The sequence below is a fragment of the Conger conger genome, chromosome 1 (assembly GCF_963514075.1).
Source record: "Conger conger chromosome 1, fConCon1.1, whole genome shotgun sequence".
Taxonomy (NCBI): Eukaryota; Metazoa; Chordata; class Actinopteri; order Anguilliformes; family Congridae; genus Conger; species Conger conger.
Window position 1 is genome coordinate 19,381,224 of NC_083760.1, and position 21,407 is coordinate 19,402,630.

Genomic DNA, 21,407 nt, shown 5'->3' on the forward strand with positions numbered 1-21,407 from the left:
AGAATAGTAAGTAGGCTAGACTTTTACGGTCCTGAGAACACTAATATTGGACACTACAAATCCGAGCCTTATGAGTTATCAATATTAATGTATTAAGAGTTTCATTATTTCCCTCTAGACCTCTTCGGAGGCCGTGGTCAGCTAGCTACAAAGAAGGCACTTCACAAAATTCCCTGTCTGGAGCAAGTTGGCGAACAGCGTGCAATTTGTTCACGGGCACGCTGCTGTAGTTACGCGCTGTGAACAATACATTTTTTTGTAGGAAAAATGCTTCGTTTTAAAATTGAGATTTTACTATCGCCCAAACCCAGCAGCCATTTACATTATATGCAGCGTCTGCTTTTAAATTAAGCTTGTAAATAGGGATTTTAACTCATGCGTGCAGCCTGCAGAAAATGTACTCTGGATGTATGGATGTAATTTTGATACATTTAGGGAAATGTTTATGTTCAGTATTTAACTTGTATATCAAACACAAATGTCGCTTTCTGTAAACACAAAATATTTTTTTTGTTAACAGGGCTAGTTATCTAGCTTATTCTCATATATCCAGTTAAGTTTGTACTGGAAAAAAACATTTTCGAACTCTGATCTCTGTAACATCAGCTCCACATCATCTTTTATATTATTGACATTCTTGTACTCCGATACAGCAGTTCAATAACGTGCACTGCGTGATTGGAAATTATGTAGGCTTCTGTACACGCAGGCGGCTGTAACCGGCCGCGTGAGGGCTGGATTTGCGTGAGTGGGGCTGGATCTGGTTTAGACAGACTCAGTGCGGTGATACAGCTCAGAGAGCGGCTGTGCGGAAGTTCTTTCATCCGTGCTGCAGGAGGGGTTCGCCTTTGCGATTATTCTCGCCACAACTTTACTGGGATAAAACTGAAAAAGCACAACTGTCGGACTACACACCCCAACTAGAGTTGGTGGTTTTATAGATAGGCGCTCTTTCCTGTCGGTAAGTGCTATATATTGTGCAATGTCAGTTTTTGAAAACCATTGCTGTGTATAGTATACAGCTTTTTTTTCTCAGCGTGAATGCGGGAAGTAGCGCGGGGGTGGTAGTGCGTGAGACTTCAGTCGTTCGGGCAGCATTACGACTGCTGCCTTTCCTTTTTGCTTTCACTTTCCTTGGTATAATCCGCAGAAATATACATGGGTAGTGCTAATGATAGCAACATGGGCCTGGAATACATTATTTTACAGTATAGTTTAATGACTTTTAGTGCGGTATGATTGACAGCTATAATGCCCGCATGAGCCATCTTCGAAATTGGCCAATGAAACTGCATGGGCGGGACGAATCCCCCAACTGTCAGTAACGTCAGGCTTTGGCCAATGTGTGATATGTTTGCCATGTTGAAATGCGTTCCACAGGTCTACTAAATAAACGTTAGCTAAATTGGTAAACTTAGCGATGTTAAGGAATCATATCCTTTTTCCGGCATTTAGTTTGAACAAACATGAGGCGTGTAATGCACTTGTTCTCATTGGCCTCGTTTACATTATCATGTATCATTAGCTTAGTATTGTAGCTAGCTAATGCTAGTAGCTTGCTAGCAAGATTGCTAGCAATTGCTTGCTAGCTAATGTAGCTGGCTAACACTAAACTGAATAGCTATGCGATGCGTTCTTAAACTGTGTTACATGCATTGCATGGTTTAAATTTTAATGTTTTCCAGAAGCAACGAAAAAAGCAATCTATTTAAGATATGGGTAACTCAAGTTCAGACAGGGCATGGCTCACCGAAACTTGAAAGTAGCTATATTAGCTAGCTACCTAGCTATAGTTAACTTACAGAACTGCTTAGCGGTAACGTTAGCTAGAAAATCTTGACTTAGCAACCACTGGGTGGGTCAATGCCCAAAATAGTCAGGCAGTGCATGTATTGACATTTGCACATATATTTTGGAAAGCACAGGGAGCAAAGGTGATTTCGTGAGTTACAGTGCGACATTATCACGAGAGTGTATTTTTAGTCTTTTAAAAAGTACACACGCGTTCGTGGTTATGTATTATGTAGCTGATATAGACTATGTTACGCACATCAGGGATATTTATTTCGTCGATGTGACGAACGTGAATAAATGCATTCACCGGGTTGCGACCGCGAATCTACTAAGGTAGCCTAAGTTATAAAACTTCACTAGCTAGACCATACGACATTGCATAATGTTCTTCCTTTGCCTACTGAACATAGCTAGCTACTACGTATGTTTAATGAGAGTTGAATGTCTGTCTTAAACAATCGCGTTAAGGAATGTTTTATGATATCGAAATGTTGTTGGCCTAACTCTAAAAGTTTATCTTTTCCCGAGGAAAAAACACACCCGCCAACGTAATCGTGCATACATTGTTAATTATTTACTTGACCTATGTTTTTGACATGGATTGGCTCCAGACAAAACAGACATCCAGCAGAAACGTGTCAGTGAATTCCATTAACAAAGAATCAAGAAGCCATTTTCTATTTCTTGTAAAGACAAGTTTTGTTCTTGTGCATGTTTCTGGCTCTTTGGCAGTGTATGCAGTTCAGTACAACGTGAAAAGGCGAGTGCCTATTCTACGTACCATGACATAATGACTATGCAGCAATTTGTGGACTAATGTATTTTCTTTTTCTCTTGTTAATTCAAGGAATCGTGTAAGGTAATCAGACTAAGCGATGACAAGGCCGAGCCACAGCGATCATGTCCTGCAGCAGCTCAACAACCAGCGGGAGTGGGGTTTCCTATGTGACTGTTGCATAGCCATTGGGGACATTTACTTCAGGGCCCACAAGGCTGTGCTGGCGGCTTGCAGTTCCTACTTCAGGATGATGTTTATCAAGGACCAGCAGGCTATGGCACGCCTGAACCTCAGCAACATGCAGATCAGCGCAGAGTGCTTTGATCTTATCCTGCAGCTCATGTATTTGGGCCGGATCATGGTGGGCCCCTATGAGTTTGAGGAGCTTAAAGCTGCCATGGCCTACCTGCAGATGTATTACATCCCTGATTCGCTGGACGATCTCAAAGACCTTCGGAGCTCCAACCTCACGCCTTCTTCCTCCTCCTCTTCATCCTCTTCCTCGTCTGGCTCCTCTTCATCCTCCTCAGCTCCAGGGTCTTTAGCGGGGAAAATGATGTTTGGCGTGCGCATGTATGAGCAGCAGCAAGGGCAAGGTGCCGCGGAGGGGGAGCATGGGCAGCAGGCCTCCAGCTCTGCCCCTGCTCTGCCCAGTATTAGCAGTACCGTGGGGTGCGGGGGAAAAGCGGTGGAGGAGGTGGTGCTACCGCTGGCACTGTCCCACAGCGTGCCCCACGTTGCAGACATTGCAGCCGAGCAACCCTGTGACCTCCGGAAGAAGCCCTCAGGGAGGAGCTCCAGCTTAAAGGAGCGCCCTCGGTTCGGCCGCACATTCACCTGCGACGACTGCGGCTTCGTCTTCAGCTGCGAGAAGCTGCTCATCGAACACATTCTCACCTGCACCAACCGCAAGGCCTTCCACGCCCCGAAGGCCAACGCCGGGGGCGACAACGACTCCAGCAAGGCAGAGAGCTTAGCTTCGGAAGGCTCTGACGATCACGGCGACGTATGCAAAACGGAATGCGATTGGCTTGACCAAAAGTCAGAAACGGAGGCGTTCAACAAGGAGACGGTGATCAAGTCCGTGGGAGCAGGACTGGGCAAGTCAAAGACCGCTCGGAATACCATCATTATCAAAGTGGAGCCTGAAGAAAATTCAGAGATGGATTTGGGCGGTATAAAAGTAGTGCGGGTGGGAGAGAGTAGCGCAGAGGACTGTACCATCCTGAGCACTCAGTTTGAGGACACTGATAAGCAGCAGAGTGTTTTTGACAAAGACGAAGAGATGGGCATGTCCGGCATGGAGGACAGCAACGATCCGTTCGACGGCCACGTGTCCACCAGCGAAGCGGGCAAGGTGATGAAAGGGCGGCAGATCAAGGAAGAGCGGCAGGAAGGGGTGTACTTGCCGTGCGAGTTATGTGGCGCCCTTTTGACGGAGGACGACCTGTCCGCTCACTACATCTCCAGCCACATGAGCAGCATTTGCGCCTGTGGGAAATGCGGCCAAATTCTCATCAAAGGGAGACAGCTGCAGGAGCACGCGGAGCGCTGCGGGGAGCCTCAGGATGTGGAGACGGACTCCCTGGGGGACGACTCCCTTTCCGAGGACAAGCAGGCCGTGGAAGAGGGCTTGCTGGAGGGTGATATGGGCTTTGAGGGTGACCTGGGCCCTTCGTGCCAGGTGTACCGGGACACTTGCCTAGCCTTCCGCTGCCCGCACTGTGGCCTGAACTTTGAAAGTGAGAAGCTGGTCGTGGATCACATGGTCAAGTGCCCGGAGCAGGAGCTGTACCGCTCGTCTCTGATGGAGGAGGGCGAACGGGACCACCGGCGGAAGCACTTCTGCAGCATCTGCGGGAAGGGCTTCTACCAGCGCTGCCACCTGCGGGAGCACTACACGGTTCACACCAAGGAGAAGCAGTTCACCTGCCAGACCTGCGGCAAGCAGTTCCTGCGGGAAAGGCAGCTCCGGCTACACAACGACATGCACAAGGGCATGGCCCGCTACGTCTGCCCAGTCTGCGACCAGGGCACCTTCCTCAAGCACGACCACGTGCGACACATGATCTCGCACCTCTCGGCCGGTGAGACCATCTGCCAGGTGTGCTTCCAGATCTTCCCCAGTAATGAGCACCTGGAGCAGCACATGGACGTGCACCTGTACATATGCGGCGTGTGCGGGGAGAAGTTCCGCCTGAGGAAGGACATGAGGAGCCACTACAACTCCAAACACACCAAAAAGTTCTGAAGGGAGCGGACGAGGCTGTTTTGTATGTAGAGTTCTGTGCGTGTGCGTACACGCACGTGTGTGTACGCACATGCTCTCTGGTACCGAAGCCATAAATGTGAGAACAATTTAATTCACCTGAGCACCAAAAAGCAACTCTATATAACATGCACTTCAAAATTGTATGCATACTTTAGATTCATTTTACGCCTTTTTATAAGGGAAACTAATGACACAGGTTGTATTACACATGTTGTGTTTCTGTTCTCCCCAAGTCATTTATTTGCATTTCAGATGGAGCAGGAGTACAAGTGGTTTGGAACCGATATAGACCTCTCTTCAGCTTTTCCACAGTGAGAGGGGCTAATACTGTAGCTACCAGTATGGACTAGGCAATTTCTTTTTCTGTTGGTGCTGGCAAATATTTAGTGGGATCTATTTATTTATTTATTTTTATGGTTGCCAAAATGGAATAAGATTTTTCTGTTGTCATTCATTCTTTCCATTAGTCTCAAAGGAGCTGGGTGATTTTGGTTCTCAGAGTTTCTCTGAATCAGAAGTACACATCAGCAGGCCAGAAGCGCAGTCCAGGAGTTATTTGAAAATCATAATCATGGGTGTAGGGGAGAAATTTGAAAAAAGTATTTTTATACTGATACAATTAATGTGAAGGCTTAGTTTGATTAATGTTAATGTTAATAACATGCTATACACAATCTTGATTTCATTTTCACCATTATGGCATCAGTCTGAACCGTGTTCTGATTTGCATTATGGGGTGATGATGTATAAGAATATGCATGTCAGCAAATAAAAAGCATTTCCTTTTTTACAAACCCCTGTATGCAAATTGGAAAACTACGCCAAATATGATTAAGTTGGTCCATATGCAAACAAGATTGAATTCATCTTGAAAATGAAAATCTTCCAGCCAGGAAAAAAATTAATGTTTTAAAAAATATATACAGAAGTGTTTCTACAATATTCAGGTAATTAAAATGCAGCCACAGCTCTGATTGAGATAGAAAAACACTAGAAGCTCTCTTGGTTGATTTACAGGTAGCCAATACAGCCAGATTAATTTTCACTTATATGCATTTTAGCAATCATTATCCTTTTTAAGTGACTGTATGACTGTCATAGTTTTGTTTTTTTGTACAATATTTTTCTGTTTTGTCCATGCTGTTGTGAGCCATTATACATTTCTAAGAATGCTGTCTGTCCATTCTGCAGGCCCAGGTGCCCCCAAGGCTGAGGAAAACACTAGAAGCATCTGTAAAATTCCTGAAATGTCTGATTCAACTTACTGATTAGTTCTGTTATGAGCGTCAACTCTTGGCAGCATGCATTACATTTACAGTGCGTTAAGGAGAGCATCAAGGCTAGGCTCAAGTTGTTATGACCTGTATTTGGCCTATGACTGTTCTTCGACACAATTGAGAACGAAGTTGGAGTGTATCAACTATTGAAGCTAAGCGTATTCATATACAGTAAAACTGTAATATCTTTATATTAAAATCCAGAAAAACACTTTAGTTTTCCCTTCCTGGTCCCACCATTCCTACATAAGAAAGACATGGGGGACACTTGATATTTCCCATAAAGAAAGACGTGGGGAACACTCAATATTACCAAATTTTGAAATTTCATAAATGATGACACTGTGTCAAGAACTGGACCTAACTAGCAAGAAGCTTGAATTGAGCTATATTGTGCTATTCATATGACCTTCTGCATCGTTTAGAGTTAACCAGTATCAGCATAACATCTTTAGACCTTTTTTCTGAAACAAATACCCTGTCATATTTCATTTTGATGAAATTGGCCTACTTTTAAGAACCTGGAAATAGAACACTTGCTATGGTTTAAATGTACTAATTTTCAAATTTCAAAAATCCGTGCCTGTGTTTGTTTTTAGTTTCAGAAATTGTATTTCTCTGTTGGTTTAAATATCACAATTGGCAGTATATTGAAAATTAAAAAGATAGTGTTGTACCCTTCTTTGCAGGAATTGAATCAAAGGCGATGACATTGGTTCTGCTATGACTTTCAATTGCACTCTGCATGGCTTGGGTATTACAGTGATGTCACTCAGTGCAGTCTTGTCCATATCCTGTTTTTAGCTTTATATCGGTCTTGTACAGTCTGAGGTATGCACTGTAGGTGGAGGCGACAGTAAGCTGCTTAGCTTTGTACACGTCTCAAGAGTTGGAGAATGCTACCCCCGGGCACCAATAGTAATACCTAATGAGTAGAGAAAGTATTGCTAGATTGGGAGTAAATGCACACCTAATGTATTTGTTACAGGTCAGCTGTAACAAACAATGTTACAGAATTCTGAATCTAAAAAGCAGACAAATATGATGCTCTAGTTTCATTCAAATATAAAGTAATCAGTTGTGCTTTTGTTCTTGCTTCATTTCATGTTTTTGCAGGTTTTGAACAAAACACATGTAATGGATAATGTAAGTGGATTTTTTTTTGTAAAGGGCAGTGTCTGAAGTGCATATTTTACAATAAAACTTTTTTTTACCAATAAAGTCCACATGCTTTTATGAAGCTTTATACTCATTTTGTGTGTAACTGTTTTTTTCTCAATAATGTTTATTCATAGTTTTTTATTTTATAAAAGTATTTTATTTTTTATTGTAATGCTTGATGACATGTCTGCAATCAATTGAATGAGGTGTGGAAGTGGGTATGATGTAACAATTTGAGGATGGACTTGCTTACAGAAAGTGGTGTGGGAGCCGCACATGGTCTGGTGAAATAGTGGGTTAAAGTTCAGTATGTAGCCTGTGCCAAGTTCAGCCCCGACAAAACGTAGCAAAACATTTATTTAAACAGAAACGGTGGTGCGCCGAACATCCTGTTGCAAACTGTGGGCCTGACAGTTTGCTCCAATGGCATTCTCCGGCCTTTAAAGCACAGGCCTACATCATTATTGATTCGGGCTACACCCAACACACCTACCAAATGCGAGCAAACATACCTCAAAGCCTATTGTAAAACATTGCACTCCGTTGGGAGAAAGCATACTGTTCAACACAGAAACCGTAGCAAAAGGTTTTCAGTTTGGATTTCATTTTAAATGGATAAAATAGCATTTTTGCCCATCAATCTACACTCAATAACCCCATAGTGACAAAGTGAAACATTTTGTCACAATGGGTGATTTAAACCCAATTGAATATCTGTGGAGAGACCTGAAGATGGCCGTTCACAGATGCTTCCAATCCAATCTGACGGAGCTTGAGAGGATCTGCCAGGAAGAATGGGATAAACTGCCGAAATCAAGGTGTGGAAACTTACACAACATGACTCGAAGCAGTAATTTAATAACTGCGAAGGGGCTCCTGCAAAGTATTGGATTATGGGTCTGCAAACTTATTTCAGTTTGAATAGGTTTGCTAATATTTCTATACCTGTTTTCAGGCAATTTTATCCATTTAAAATTAAATGTACAACACAAAATGTGCAAAAGTTGAGAAGGAGTAACTGTAAATTTGTCTTAATATTATTGTTTGCGAACCAGCTCCAAGCTCCGAGAACCTGTTTGAAGGAGTTTATTAATTTGAGATCAATATATCTTTGGAATTGCTGTTAAGTATTTGGTCCATTTGAACCACAGGGTAGCATTATGGAGCTCAACAATAATTTAAAAAAAGGTTTACTTAACTGTTTTGTTGTAGTCATTTGAAACTTGTTGCAGTGATTAAGCTGTTTAGTTGGAAAATGTATAAGCACTGAGTTTTTCTATCTTTGCTATCTTGAATTGGTGGCAATTTTGTATGTTGATTCCCTTTGTAAGCTGCAGTCCATTTCTAAAGAATAACTCCTGCAGTGTTTGACCAAAGCATCTGAAACAGTCACAAGATCTCACTGCTTACTTGGACAATTTACCTCAAGGACCCATTAGCCTAATACTGTTACTGACACCTGCCTTACTTGACAGTTTGACAAATTTGAATGAAACTCCAAATATAGCATGTTCCTGCAAATATCTTAAAGTTATTACAGTTAAAACCACACACAAGGCCTGTTGTGGCTTTCTACAATAAAAAAAGCAAAGAAATCCCAAGCAGACACAAAATTTGATACTTGAAATAATGACGCTTGGTGTCAACTGGTAATGTCATCCTGAGCATAGCCCAAAATAATTGTATAAATGAAACCACAAGGTGGCAATATAGAGCTCAACGAAGTTTAGAAATTGAGTAAAAACCTGTTTTGATACACTTGAAATTTGCTGAATTGACTAAGGACTTCATTATTAACATTCGAATCCCAGAGAGTCTAAAATGCCTGTGGGTATGAGTGTATGAGTGAATGGTGTGCGTGCCCTGCAATGGACTGGCGACCTGTCCAGGGTGTATTCCTGCCTTTCACCCAATGTATGCTGGGATAGGCTCCAGCCCCCTTGTGACCCTGTTCAGGATAAGTGGGATGGATGGATGGATGGATGTTCCTGTAGGGTTGTATTCTACTGGGATACATCTATCTCTGAACAAAGACAATGACTGTTTCTATGCTTATTATCATGACAAGAACCTGTGGCAAACTGACTTTTTGTGACAATTTGTTTTATGGCTTATGGTTCGCATTCATTAGAAATACCTACATGCATGGTAACACAGGAAAACAATCAAAATTTACTTGAAACTAAGTTCACACACTGACATTGTTGCATTAGAAAAAAATGACATTGGTCTCAATGTATGGGATTTTTTTCCTGTTTGACTTTATTTGATAATTTGATAAAAATGATGGTAAAATAAATGTATGTGCTCTTATTAATAAAACACTGCAAAGGAGAATACCTGAGTGTGCAAATAAGTTTGCTAAAAAATATAAAAAATTACCAGTCCAAGCATTTTTTTGTGGTCACGACTGAAAAGCCTACTGTATCAAATATGATGCATTTAAAAAATGTGTTTTGTAATTTTAAATTAAGACTATCTTCTTTGACATGACTGTATTATGATATTGTGTTTTAAGAATTTAGTATGAACAGTTAAAACATTGAACTGAAATCTGTCTGCTTGTGTGAGAAACGGAGATAAAACAAGTACTGCGTGCATGTTTTTCATAAAAAGTTACACAAAATAGCCACAAGATGGCAGTATAATATAATCTAAAAAATAATATAATCACAAAAATGAACTGCATTATTATTTGTGGCCAGTGATGATGTATATAAGTGATATAAAATAATTATTTCTGTACTGAAATTAATATAATGACACTATGTATATTTTAACACTGTTAATACCTTAAAGCATAACAAAACAATTTGATTAAGCTAACCTGCAGTTAGTACTTATGTGTAGTGTATAGCAGCATTATACTATGTTTCAGAAGTAACATGATGCAATATTATCACAGTACCATTCAAAAGTAAAGTTATTTAATAATAAACAATAATAATAATGTTTTATTATTATTTGTAACATAGCCTAATCCTTTTGTAACATTTGGTCTCATCTGTATTTTATTTTTAACAATTTCATATTTCCTTGGTGATAAAAGTATCGATAAAAAAAACAGATTCCAAACTTTTGAATGGTTTTATGTTTACTGAAACCAAATGTGGACACCAAATGTGGAAATCTAAAATCAATACATACAAACATTTTTTTCTTATCATCTTTTTTTATTTGCAGAGAATTCAATTCAAAATATAAATTTGGTTGCACTTCTCAAGAAGCTTTGTGAAAAGCACAGAAGAAAAAAAGAAAATCCAAATGGATATCTTAACAATGGCCCAGAACTAGTATCATGAAGTTACAGACAGAAAAATAGGCAGACAGAATAAAATAATCCCAAAAAAGAATTACTTTTAATTTAACTTTTTCCATTTTACCCTTTAATTTATATGTACTGTCACTTTCATTGAACTTATCTTGACAATAGATGAGAATAGATTAAGAACTAGTAAAGAGATATAGTTCTCCTCAGATATCCAGTTTACTCTCCTCCTCTTCCTCTTCCTCTTCCTCTCTCACATGACCCTCTTTCTCCTTCATTTCGCGCTCCTCCACGCTCATTTTTACCTCCTCTGCCTCCATGTCCACCTCCTTGTTCTCCTTCAGTGTTTAGATTCTGACCAAGCTGCAACACAACAGAGATGAGACGGACAGAGAGTATTTTAGGATGTAGTATGCCATAGACGGACAGAGAGTCTTTTAGGATGTAGTATGCCATAGACAGACAGAAAGTATTTTAGGATGTAGCATGCCATAGACAGACAGAAAGTCTTTTAGGATGTAGTATGCCATAGACAGACAGAGAGTATTTTAGGATGTAGTATGCCATAGACAGACAGAGTCTTTTAGGATGTAGTATGCCATAGACAGACAGATTATTTTAGGATGTAATATGCCATAGACAGACAGAGTCTTTTAGGATGTAGTATGCCATAGACAGACAGAGAGTCTTTTAGGATGTAGTATGCCATAGTAGCCACAGCTGCCCTATTATGCATGCCAGAAAGGAAGTGACCTATGAACAGCAGAAAATGAGTGACCCAAAATGACCCAACAAGATTAAATTATCTCTAATTACTTACACCAGCATCAGTTAGATCAGCCCCGGGGCAAAGACCCTTGTCTTGCTGTTGCTTCTGCTCATTGCACTGTGGAACATGGAACATGAACAGAAGGTTATCTATATGCATGTGCATGTAATATGAGCACATTTTAAAGTTTAGTTTATATGAACTTGAGTCTTACCCTTTTCTCATGTTGTTCTGTTAATGAAAAGAGCATGTTAGAGGCAGCCCTGTTAAAAACACTCACAGTACATGGCAGACAATTTGGCAAGGCTTTTCATATGAAAGTAGTACTTTCAAAATTGAGAAAGACAATCATTCTGTATCATTTACTTTACACAAAATGACAATTTGTCATACCCTCTATACTTTAAGTGTGCAGAATATTCTGTTCATTTTAAAAGTAGAAACAAAGATTACAGATACCTTTGTCACACATCTTTAACCGTGGTTAACCAAAGTAACAGTGATGCTGGGACTGTAGGCATAAAAGCAGTTCCGTAACATGAGTTCCGTAAAGTGAGTACATTCAATTTAAATAGCACATACAGTATCTACGTACAACCAAATGAAAATCCCAGATCTGCACCGTGACACAGATTCTCACTCAATACTTATTTCCACAGATATATTTAAACACATACTGCGTACTGCATACTGCGTACTGCATGTGCTCAGTTCTTGTGTGAACTCCGAGGGATGTTGCTCCGCATAATTTATCCGTTATTTATTTATTTATTGGTTTGCGCCACATTTCCAAAATATCTATAAAGGCACTTTAAACAATTCAATCGCAAATATGAATTAAAATAGTAATTTTGATTTAACATTTATGAATGACGTATGGAATATAGAATAGAATTCTTACCTGGTCTTGTAGTTTAGCTTCTTCTGCCACCGATTTACTCTCTGTCAGTATTTATAACACCTGAGAGAGGGTGAAGTGGTATTTCGATAGAAACCACACCCCTGTCTGCTCTTGCGAACAATACCCATTTGAAATGGAAGGATGCCAAAAAAAAATGATTGGCAGAAAATTAGCATCTCTGTGGCGCGAGTGATGATCGGTTTATGTCTTTTGTTTTTTATGTTTTGGACCTATTACAAATACTTTGCACACGTTGTTATGGAGAAAACAATTGGTTCTAAGACATGACTTTGGTTTAAGACATGGTATGTTTTCTTTTTCAAATGCAGTTCAACAAAAAAGCATATTCAATAAGGAAACAATTGCAAAAATATACAGGGTTCTCCCCAAAGAATGTAACGGCGGTGATGAGCCACTCTCTGCCCGCACTGTGAAAAAATAGTAGCCTGTGTCACCTGTATGTCGTTGCCGCTCTACCTACGCGCAATCAGGGGAGAGACATGGCTTCTGAAAGCAGCGGAAGCAGTAGCATTTGTAATCAGAAAAGCATCACCAATTTCCTTCAGTACCTGACTTTTGGTTCAGCACACGTTGTAAAGTAAATAATTATAGTCCTGCTTTAATGTGCGTAACTTTCTTTTTTTTGTGCAACTTAACTTTATGACCAGTTTACAACTGTTTACATTTTCATAATATATGCAAAGTAGTTTTATGTTTATTCTGCTCTATTCCTGAACCGTGAAGTCGGAACAAAGGTACACTAAATCACGATTTTTGTTTACGGTTATGATCCTACTGGTTACCCATTACGCCCACCCTGGTCTTTTCACATATTTCATAATATTTCTCCTGTTGCTTTTAAACTAACTCATTCACATTGAAGAAAAAATACATTTCCCTTTTAATTTAAATTTAAAGATTACTTTGATCACTCGCCGAAATTAGTTCTACAGTAGTTCTTAACCCTTAAGGTACAATATATGTTCAATCATCCGTGTTTAGCTAAACCTTTATTTCTCTCAAACTGTAAGTTACAGTTGCATCGTTTATGGTGGACTATCATATCTTAGTTATATAGCCAGCTAGTTACGTAGCCAAATAACGTGCTTACTCACAATATATTTGGTTAACTAACATTTTCTGACGAGAACACTACGAAAAGACGGCAGGCTCCGTTGCGTTTGTCACTGTCATCTTTCCAAAACAGTGCACGAGAGCACTGAACTGTATATTAACGCTTTATATTACGCGTTATATTCATAGACTGTGGGAATCGTAAACAGTGTTGTGGTCTGAGGTTGTTTGTTGTTGCAATTCCTCTCTTGACCGTTAGGAGTCCGAAATGACCGATTCTACCTTTAATGCCCCAGAAAGCAGAAAACACACAGATTTGGTTGACAAGCTTCATATTCTACATAACCAACCTTAAACCCCGCATGTCCACTAACTTAAGGTTAAACAAAAATAAGGTTAAACAAAACTTTTAAATTGTGAAATTGACTTGCTTGACCAAGGCGAATTCGTTTTCTTTTTAAAACAATATTATGTAATTTATTTATTGACAAAAATAAAAATGTCACCCGTATTTTCCATGTGAAAAGGTAATGGGGCTTTGTTAACTTATTAACAGGTTGCATCACCTTTATTATTTGTATTTATCTTTATTTTTTTAATCTTTCTCAACCACAGCTATTCTATCATCTCTGAATAATCTGAACAATCCTCCTCAATTTGTATGGTGTCTTGAGATTGAAAATTCCAGGAAAATTCCCTCCACAACTCTTAGAACTCTAAGTAGAGGCAATGGTTTATGACAAAATCAATGGTTTTAAATAAAAATAAAAATAAGTTACACACACCTCAAATTTTGTTATGTAATGCTTTTGCATATTTACCCTCGGGTTGTGTTTGTGTTCCTGCCAAAAATCAGGTAGTTCATTTTCACAGTTCATAATGCAATCATAAAGCATAAATGATGACTTAATGTTGGGCTACACCTTCTAACCAAGTTAATTATCTCAAATGCATCTAAGGGCCTCAGATACCTGAAATTATACCATTTGTTTTTGAGTAAAATAAGCACAGTTTATGTATTATGTTGACTTTATATAGACGCTTGATGTGAATGTGAAGGTAAAACTATGAGGAAGTGTAAAGTCTGAGGTGTTCCAACTTTAAGCAAGAACAGTGGGCTGAGAGATACTGTCCTGTTGGACCTGTTCTCACACATGATGCATCTTGCAAACTGGAGCAGATCCACATACAACTGCCTATATGCACTTTAATCTCATATACATTGTTTTATTTAAAATGCAATGTGCAGAGCCAAAATGGTATCACTTGTCCAATTGGACTACACTGTACTGTATTGAACAATTACAGAGAGGGCCATAAGTATTTTGGTCGTGATATAATTTCTGTTTTTAAATAATGCAATGAATATGAGGTTAATGTGCAGACTGACACCTTTAATTTGAGGGTATTTACATCCATGTCAGGTTATCCATGTTGGAACTACATCTGTTTTTATACATATTCCCCACATTTTAAAGGACCAAAAGTAATTGGACTTCTCAGTTGTTTCTGATTAGTATTATCCATTATCTCATTGAGAATATATTATTATTATTTACAATGGGTTAAACAGAGATCCGATTAATGAACGAGTCACCTATAGCACATTTATCTAACAAACAACCACTTCTGAACAACATAGTGAAAGCTGTCTCAACAATAACACTTTTGACCATATGTACTTATTATGCGTATACTATTCTGTCTCATACATAGACTTCTGTGCTGAGAAGTTGTGCTGCACATTCTGTAATGAACAACTCAGAATGTAGTCAGCTTCTCATGTTGAAACATTGCACTGAAATTGCACAGACCCCAGAGTGACCAAGAAAAAAAGTACATCGCATTTTCATTTTCTATTCTGTTATTACTTAATTCTGTCTTTTGTTATTCAGAAGGAAAAGTGTGATCTTGAAAAAGGAGCAGATAATAACAGCATTCATGGATTTGATTGGTATGACACTGAATTCAGGTTAGCACTCACATACATGTCATGTGTTTCTTTCATTTATATTTCAAAATACTCAGTGAGCACTTTATTAGGTATTTATTAGACTCTTTTTTAAAAACTTTTTGGTCTTCTGCTGCTGTAGCCTATCCACTTAGAGGTTTGACATGTTGTGTATTCATTACATCACTGTAATGTGTGGTTATTTGCATTACTATCACCTTCCTGTGAGAACTACTGCTCACTGGATGTTTTTTTGTTTTTCACACCATTCTCTGCAAAGTCTAGAGTCTGTTGCATGTGGAAAATCCCAGGAGATCAGCAGTTTAGGCACCACCCTGTTTGGCACCAACAACCAGTCCACTGTCAAAGTCACTTAGATCACATCTATTTCCCATTCTGACATTTGGTCTGAAAAACAGCTGAACCTCTTGACCATGTTTTTTATGCATTTAGTTGCTGCCAAATGATCGGCTGATTAAATATTTGTATTAACACGCTGGTGTACAGGTCTACCGAATGAAGTGCTCAGTAAGTGTATATTAATATATACATATCCTATCAAGAAATACACATTTAGTAGTTTCACATGCATTAAAGGGGCATTGAGGAGCATCTAAGGAGATTCTTAAATAAGAAGTATCAACCCCTCATTGTGTCGTGTAAAGTGACTGTTAATCCTCAGGCTGTGTTCATGTCATATTTCTATTGTTTGTGTTCCCGTCCTAAATCAGGTGGCTCATTTACACAGTTTACACAGCAATCATAAATATAAATTCTAACCAACTTCATTCCCAGTTATTATCTCAAACTTTACACTTATCTTTTGAATTTTTACCTAAATTTACCTAAAATTATACCATTCATTCATGTTTCTATTGAGACCATGTGTATGTACTGGACTTAATGTTCCTGGCTGTACAACTGATTCTTTCTGAAATGTACCTTATCTGACCGGTTCTAATATGATACATTTTAAAATAAATGTCATTGGTGAGATGTTTCTAATTTATAAATCTTCTTGCGTCATTTATACATGACAAAGTCCCATAGGGTTAATCACTCTCAACAGAATGTGGTCAATCAGCTTCTCTTGCAGTGAAACATGTAGACATTGCAGACCTACATTGCATTTCACAACAATGAGCTTCTCAGAGGGACCAACAAAAAAAGTACTTCAAATCTAATACCTATTCTGTTATTACTTAATTCTGTATTTATTTATTTATTTTTATTTTTATTTTTTGGTGTGAGGACATGTAGCATTCACAGATTTGGTTGACATGACACTGAATTCAGGTTAGCACTCACATACATACCACATTATACCTCATAAATAATGCTGATTCATCATGAGTTGCGTGGCCGAAATGCAAAAATACTGGTGTGGTTTGTGGTTTTCATTACTGCACATTCATCTTCACCTAGTAGACCCTGCCTACCAGGAGACAATTGCAGCTCAACAAAACAGCTTTCAGTGGAATCCTACAGACATGCTTTGCCCTCTATTTTTAGAATCTGAATTCAGGATCATGCATGTGATGTTCAAGCAGCCTTCCTCTTGCATATACTATTTACAATGTATTCAAAGTGCTAGGGTAGAGTTTGCAAGGTAGACTTTAGATGTGTAAATACTATTCCTCTCTCTCTCTCTCTCTCTCTCTCTCTCTCTCGCACTTATTTTGTTTTCTACACATGTACATTAATCCAGTTTTTTTTTTCACTTTGTGGGAGAAGTGATAAACCCATGGTATGTGAGTGTCCGTCTGACAACACAAGCCTCTCTGTCTGAATAATGCCCATAATAGAATAAACAATAAAATTAGCAACTAATTAAATTGCAATTTGGAAGATATTGGAATTATTTAGGGTGAATATTGCTAAAGTGGGGAAACTGGAAAATGGACAGTTAAGCTTTATGATGTGTATCTTTAGACTTATAAACTATCATGACTAACAATCTTTAGTAAGGTCATCAGGAAGTACAGTACACGATGACATCTTAGGCACACTGAGACAGCGATGTCATGGTACAGTATTTGCACGATCATCTTAATTAACGAACAAGTACAATTGTAGGCTACATAAAATGAGGCAGCTATCTGAGGTATGGTTAGGCTATGAAAAACGTAAGATGGATATGTTGATGTATGTTTTTGGTACTAATGTATGTAATGTATACAAATTAAATAATATCGTCTCTTTTCTTAAACATTTTGCCAAAAGTTGGGCAAACACCTACTGTTAAATTGGGACAGTGGAATAATGAAATGCAGAAGCGTTTCCCTCTAGTGTTCACAGCGAAGCAGCACATGTTTATCCGCCTCACCAAAAAAGAGCTGGAGTTGGTGTTGGTGGTCGGTTTTTCAGTAGACGTTTCCCTCAAGCGCCCCGTACAACAACATAGCAACTTTGCAAAGCTTCCATCATGGCTTACTATATTCCAGGTGAATTGTATTGCATTAGATATACGATTTCAATATTGGGCTACTGATATTTAAACTTTTCCATATAGTGTTAATCAATAGGCCTGTATGTAGCTAGCTAGTTGATGAAAATTGCCACCGGTGATCTTGCTAGCTAGCATGCAAGCTACAATAATTGCCTGTTAGAAATTTAAACATTTCTCCCCCAAAATTATTAGGATGCAGTTATGAGCGGGGCCTAAAATTGTTTGGATGATGTGTATTAAAAAGCTATGTTGGAAACTGCCTACATTTTGGTGGTTGTCAAGCTAACATTAGCCGTATTTTTGTATTTTTTTAATGAATCCTATTGACCGTGTAGGCACGTGGAACTTGGATATGGAGGAAATCTTTTGGCATGCGACTGACCGTGGATACAGCAGCGATGCATTTATTTTGAGTAAATATGGTGCCACTTTCCACAAGAATGGAGGCACGGAAGAAAACGCGATCCCGGATCGAGACGTTTCAATGCATAGCGAAATGGATGAGGTGGGAAGGAAAGTTTTTATTTGATTTATTTAATTTTAATTGAATTTTTTTGTTGCCGTTGCCAGGATGTAAATAATACTTTTATTGTAACGTCCTTACTGCTTGCACTAATAAGCGCAACTAGAAACTCCAAGTGATCATGTGAAGTATTGATTTGGAGGCAAATTACTGAAGTGGACAACTGCAACCAAATAAAAACTTTCAGCAATATTGTCCATACATAATACTAGTAAAGATGTTTGTTTAATATTCCTAGTGTATATCTAGTTCTATTTATATTGTCTGTTCCTAGTAAATATTTCAAGCTATTCCTGCTCTTATTGTTTTTCTTTAAGCTTTAGTTAAGAAGAAGAAATGCTTTACTTATTAATATATTTTAGTTTCTCAAAGTATGCAATGTGAAATCTCATCAACATGAAACAGACAGTACTGGGATGTAGTCATTAAGATCCATCAAAGGGGCCCCTGTCTGTATCCATGAAGCAGTCTGGGAAGACTCCCGAGTATGCAAGTCACAAGTTAAAATTGCCTCCTGCCTTTGAGAGAGAGGCGATTGTGCCATTTGTCTGCCTGGCCCATTAGCAAGTGGGGCCAGCGTAGGAGGCTGCGTGTGGTAACATGGGAAATGGCAGAGGCACTCCTATTTTTCTTTAACCTTTATCTCTTAAAATCTCTTGTTATGTGTGTCTGTTATGTGTCAGCTGTTGCACATCGTGCATTGCTGATTTGCCCCATAAGAACTGACCCCAAGAGGATAATTGAAGTAGCATTGTTTTGTATGGTTACCCCTTCAGTCCTCTCAAGTGAACCCCCTCCCTCCCCACACATGTACTTGCCAGACCTGTGTCAAATATGTTTTTGTTTTGGATTCAAATACCTTGATACGTTAGTTTACTGAGCTTGTCTGGTGTATTTGAACCTCTGAGTTACTGAAAGGTCAGTAAAGTGCAAACTTCTTCTAGTCCTCTTGGTTGGTTCATTTGCACCAGGCATGATCAGTCGAGCGCAGAAAAGTATTTGAATCCAAAATGATTACATATTTGACCCAGGTGTGGTACTTAGGCTACACATAAACCCATCCTATTCCGTAGTACAGGATAACCAAAATGACAAACCCATCCTGTTCCGTAGTACAGGATAACCAAAATGACAAACCCATCCTGTTCCGTAGTATAGGATAACCAAAATGACAAGGAAAGGATGACGGGGAGTTTTACGAGACCAAAATGCATGCATATCATTTTGACTACTTTTATTCTTCAAGCAAAAACAAAAAACAACAATACCGTACATTTATTAATTCCTGGAGTTACTGCACTAATGTAGTAATGTGGTCTGTTTATTTCATTTGTGCATGATGCATTGTTTTGCCCATTTTGTGCTTTGTTGAATGGCTACCATTTGTAACTTTTAACTTATTTGGGCCTCACAGTATGTAGGCTACATAAACATATCTGCGCGTCAGTGCTGACCTGCTCCCTTGTATTTTAGACAGTATGTGTAGAGTATAGTTCTGTGTTTCATACAGTATGTGTAGAGTATAGTTCTGTGTTGCAGTTACAGTTCCAAGCTTATGCTGATGACTCTTTCATCTGCTAGTTCTTTGTAATGAAATGTATGAAATGGGACTGGATTATATTCAGCCCTGGAATAGGATTTCCGTACAGACGCGGAGGACTGGGCTGTGTTTTGGTGCGGTAAGGCAACTCCGTGTCCCTTTAAATCCTGTGGTGTCGGAGAGGGTGGGGGGCAGCCGGAGCGGTGAGTAAAGGAACGACGGTCAGAAGGAGGAGGGGAATGGCAGGGGAAGGGGGGTGTGAAGGGTAATTTTAACCGAGTGCTGGTGAGAGAGAGAGCGAGCGGGCGGGCGAGCAGGCGGCTGCTGTGGAATACGCTCACAGGGGCTCTCTGTGCGGAGCGTGTTGGCTGGCAGCCCAACTTGGCTTTTTGTAATCGAGGCATGATCGCAGACTCCATGCAGCCTCCTGCTCCGCTCGCTGCTGCCGCGCGTTTGGAGGGAGCCCAGCTTTCGCCGATGACATCCGAAATGCACAGACCTGTGAGTCTCTGTCTCTCTCTCCCTCCCTTCCCCTGTCTCTCTCTCTCTCTCTCTCTCTCTTGCTCTCTCTCCTTCTCTCCCGCTCCCTCTCTCTCTCCTTCTCTTTCTCTCTCTCTCACACTGTCCCCCCTTACCGTATCATTCTTCTTTTCCTCCTCGCTGCGTGTAAAAGTGTTTGATCCTGGCGCAGTCTTGCCGAGCCCTCACTGTGTTGTTTCCCCCCCTGCTCTCTCGCCGATGGTGCTGATGTGGGGTGTCAGATAGCGGGGCTGGGTGGAGCGTCCCTGCCGGCCATTGCTCTAGCGGCCTCTCGGCTGCGATGCCTTCGGCCGGGTGTCAGGGCCGGCCGCTGCGGGTTCAGGACCCGCCCGCCTCTCAGGGGATCCCGCAGAGAGCGGCAGCGTGTAGAGCGTCGTTCTGACTGTTACCCCCCCCCCCCCCCCCCCCCCCCCACCAACCCCCCGAACTGCAGCCCTTCCTGCGCTGTGGACAGCTTGCATTCCCGCTGACGGATGTTTTCTCACTTCACACTCTCTGCCTGGGATTCTGGTGCATCTCCGTTTTGGGATAAAGCGGCTTGGCTAGGCCTGGCAGGGCAGGAGAACCCAGCAAACAGACGCTCTGGGGGCACTTTGTCACGTAATATTGCACTCATCCTTTGTAAGTCCAACTTTTCCTCATATCATTGGGATCGGCTGTGTTAGTCGATTTGCATTCGTTTTGTTTGTTGTGTTTTATTGACAATGCGCTTTTGTTCAGAACGGGCATCGAAAAAGCAAAGCAAAACATTAATAATTTAGCTTTTCTACTTGTGTTTTCCTGTGAGTAGTACTTTCAGTGACAATTAATTTGCAAGCCTTCTTCAGTAAAGTTTTCCAGATGCCTGAATGAGATATTGTCCAAGATTATGCTTTTTGACCAAATCCCATATTAGGGTTTTATTATTTTTTTAAATGAAACTCTAGACCAGCATGGATGATCCAAACCCAGAATCCAATTTCTTGGATTGATGGAAGATCCAAACAGCCACACCCTTGGAAATGGCTCTGGTTTTGCGCTGAAAGGTTTTGCGTGAATCCTTGCCCGCACGTGAATCCTCGTCCCGCTTTGTGTGGAATGTCACATGGACAGTGTGGCTCCGCCTGTCCG

General features: G+C 40.1%; 2 protein-coding genes and 1 long non-coding RNA gene across 7 annotated transcripts in view; 2 read left to right on the forward strand and 1 right to left on the reverse strand.

Moving 5' to 3' along the window:
• Positions 1 to 805: 805 nt before the first annotated feature.
• Positions 806 to 7,373, forward strand: LOC133131276 (zinc finger and BTB domain-containing protein 1-like). Of its 3 annotated transcripts, XR_009709000.1 has the most exons (3): positions 806 to 961; positions 2,642 to 5,155; positions 6,036 to 7,373. XR_009709000.1 is itself a non-coding variant. In XM_061246566.1 (2 exons), exon 2 carries the CDS (start codon positions 2,670 to 2,672, stop codon positions 4,821 to 4,823), a length of 2,154 nt encoding a protein of 717 aa, XP_061102550.1. In that variant the 5' UTR covers positions 806 to 961; positions 2,642 to 2,669; the 3' UTR covers positions 4,824 to 7,373. The 3 variants fall into 3 exon arrangements, 2 of the variants coding, with proteins under 2 accessions (XP_061102550.1, XP_061102559.1); XM_061246566.1 differs by having other exon boundaries at positions 2,642 to 7,373; XM_061246575.1 differs by lacking the exon at positions 806 to 961 and adding an exon at positions 1,594 to 2,127 and having other exon boundaries at positions 2,642 to 7,373.
• Positions 7,374 to 10,434: 3,061 nt separating this feature from the next.
• On the reverse strand, positions 10,435 to 12,308 carry LOC133141253 (uncharacterized). Its single transcript, XR_009710063.1, has 5 exons — positions 12,221 to 12,308; positions 11,779 to 11,830; positions 11,534 to 11,550; positions 11,371 to 11,436; positions 10,435 to 10,913 (listed from the first exon to the last, which is right to left on the reverse strand). It is a non-coding gene; the product is annotated as an uncharacterized LOC133141253 (long non-coding RNA).
• Positions 12,309 to 17,535: 5,227 nt separating this feature from the next.
• The window catches only part of LOC133108097 (coiled-coil domain-containing protein 9B), a 33,693-nt gene continuing 29,821 nt past the window's right edge, over positions 17,536 to 21,407 (forward strand). The window contains exons 1-2 of one of the 3 annotated variants that reach the window (XM_061217522.1): positions 17,536 to 17,689; positions 18,030 to 18,199. In XM_061217522.1, coding sequence (XP_061073506.1) covers positions 17,671 to 17,689; positions 18,030 to 18,199 — 189 coding nt within the window. In that variant the 5' untranslated portion in view covers positions 17,536 to 17,670. Of the gene's footprint in view, positions 17,690 to 18,029; positions 18,200 to 20,013; positions 20,259 to 20,730; positions 20,919 to 21,407 lie in introns of those variants that run through there. The other 2 variants (XM_061217538.1, XM_061217530.1) reach the window with 2 other exon arrangements.

Bases quoted from the DNA above. Each gene is read 5' to 3' on its own strand.
- LOC133131276 (XM_061246566.1), top strand. From the start codon at position 2,670: ATGACAAGGCCGAGCCACAGCGATCATGTCCTGCAGCAGCTCAACAAC.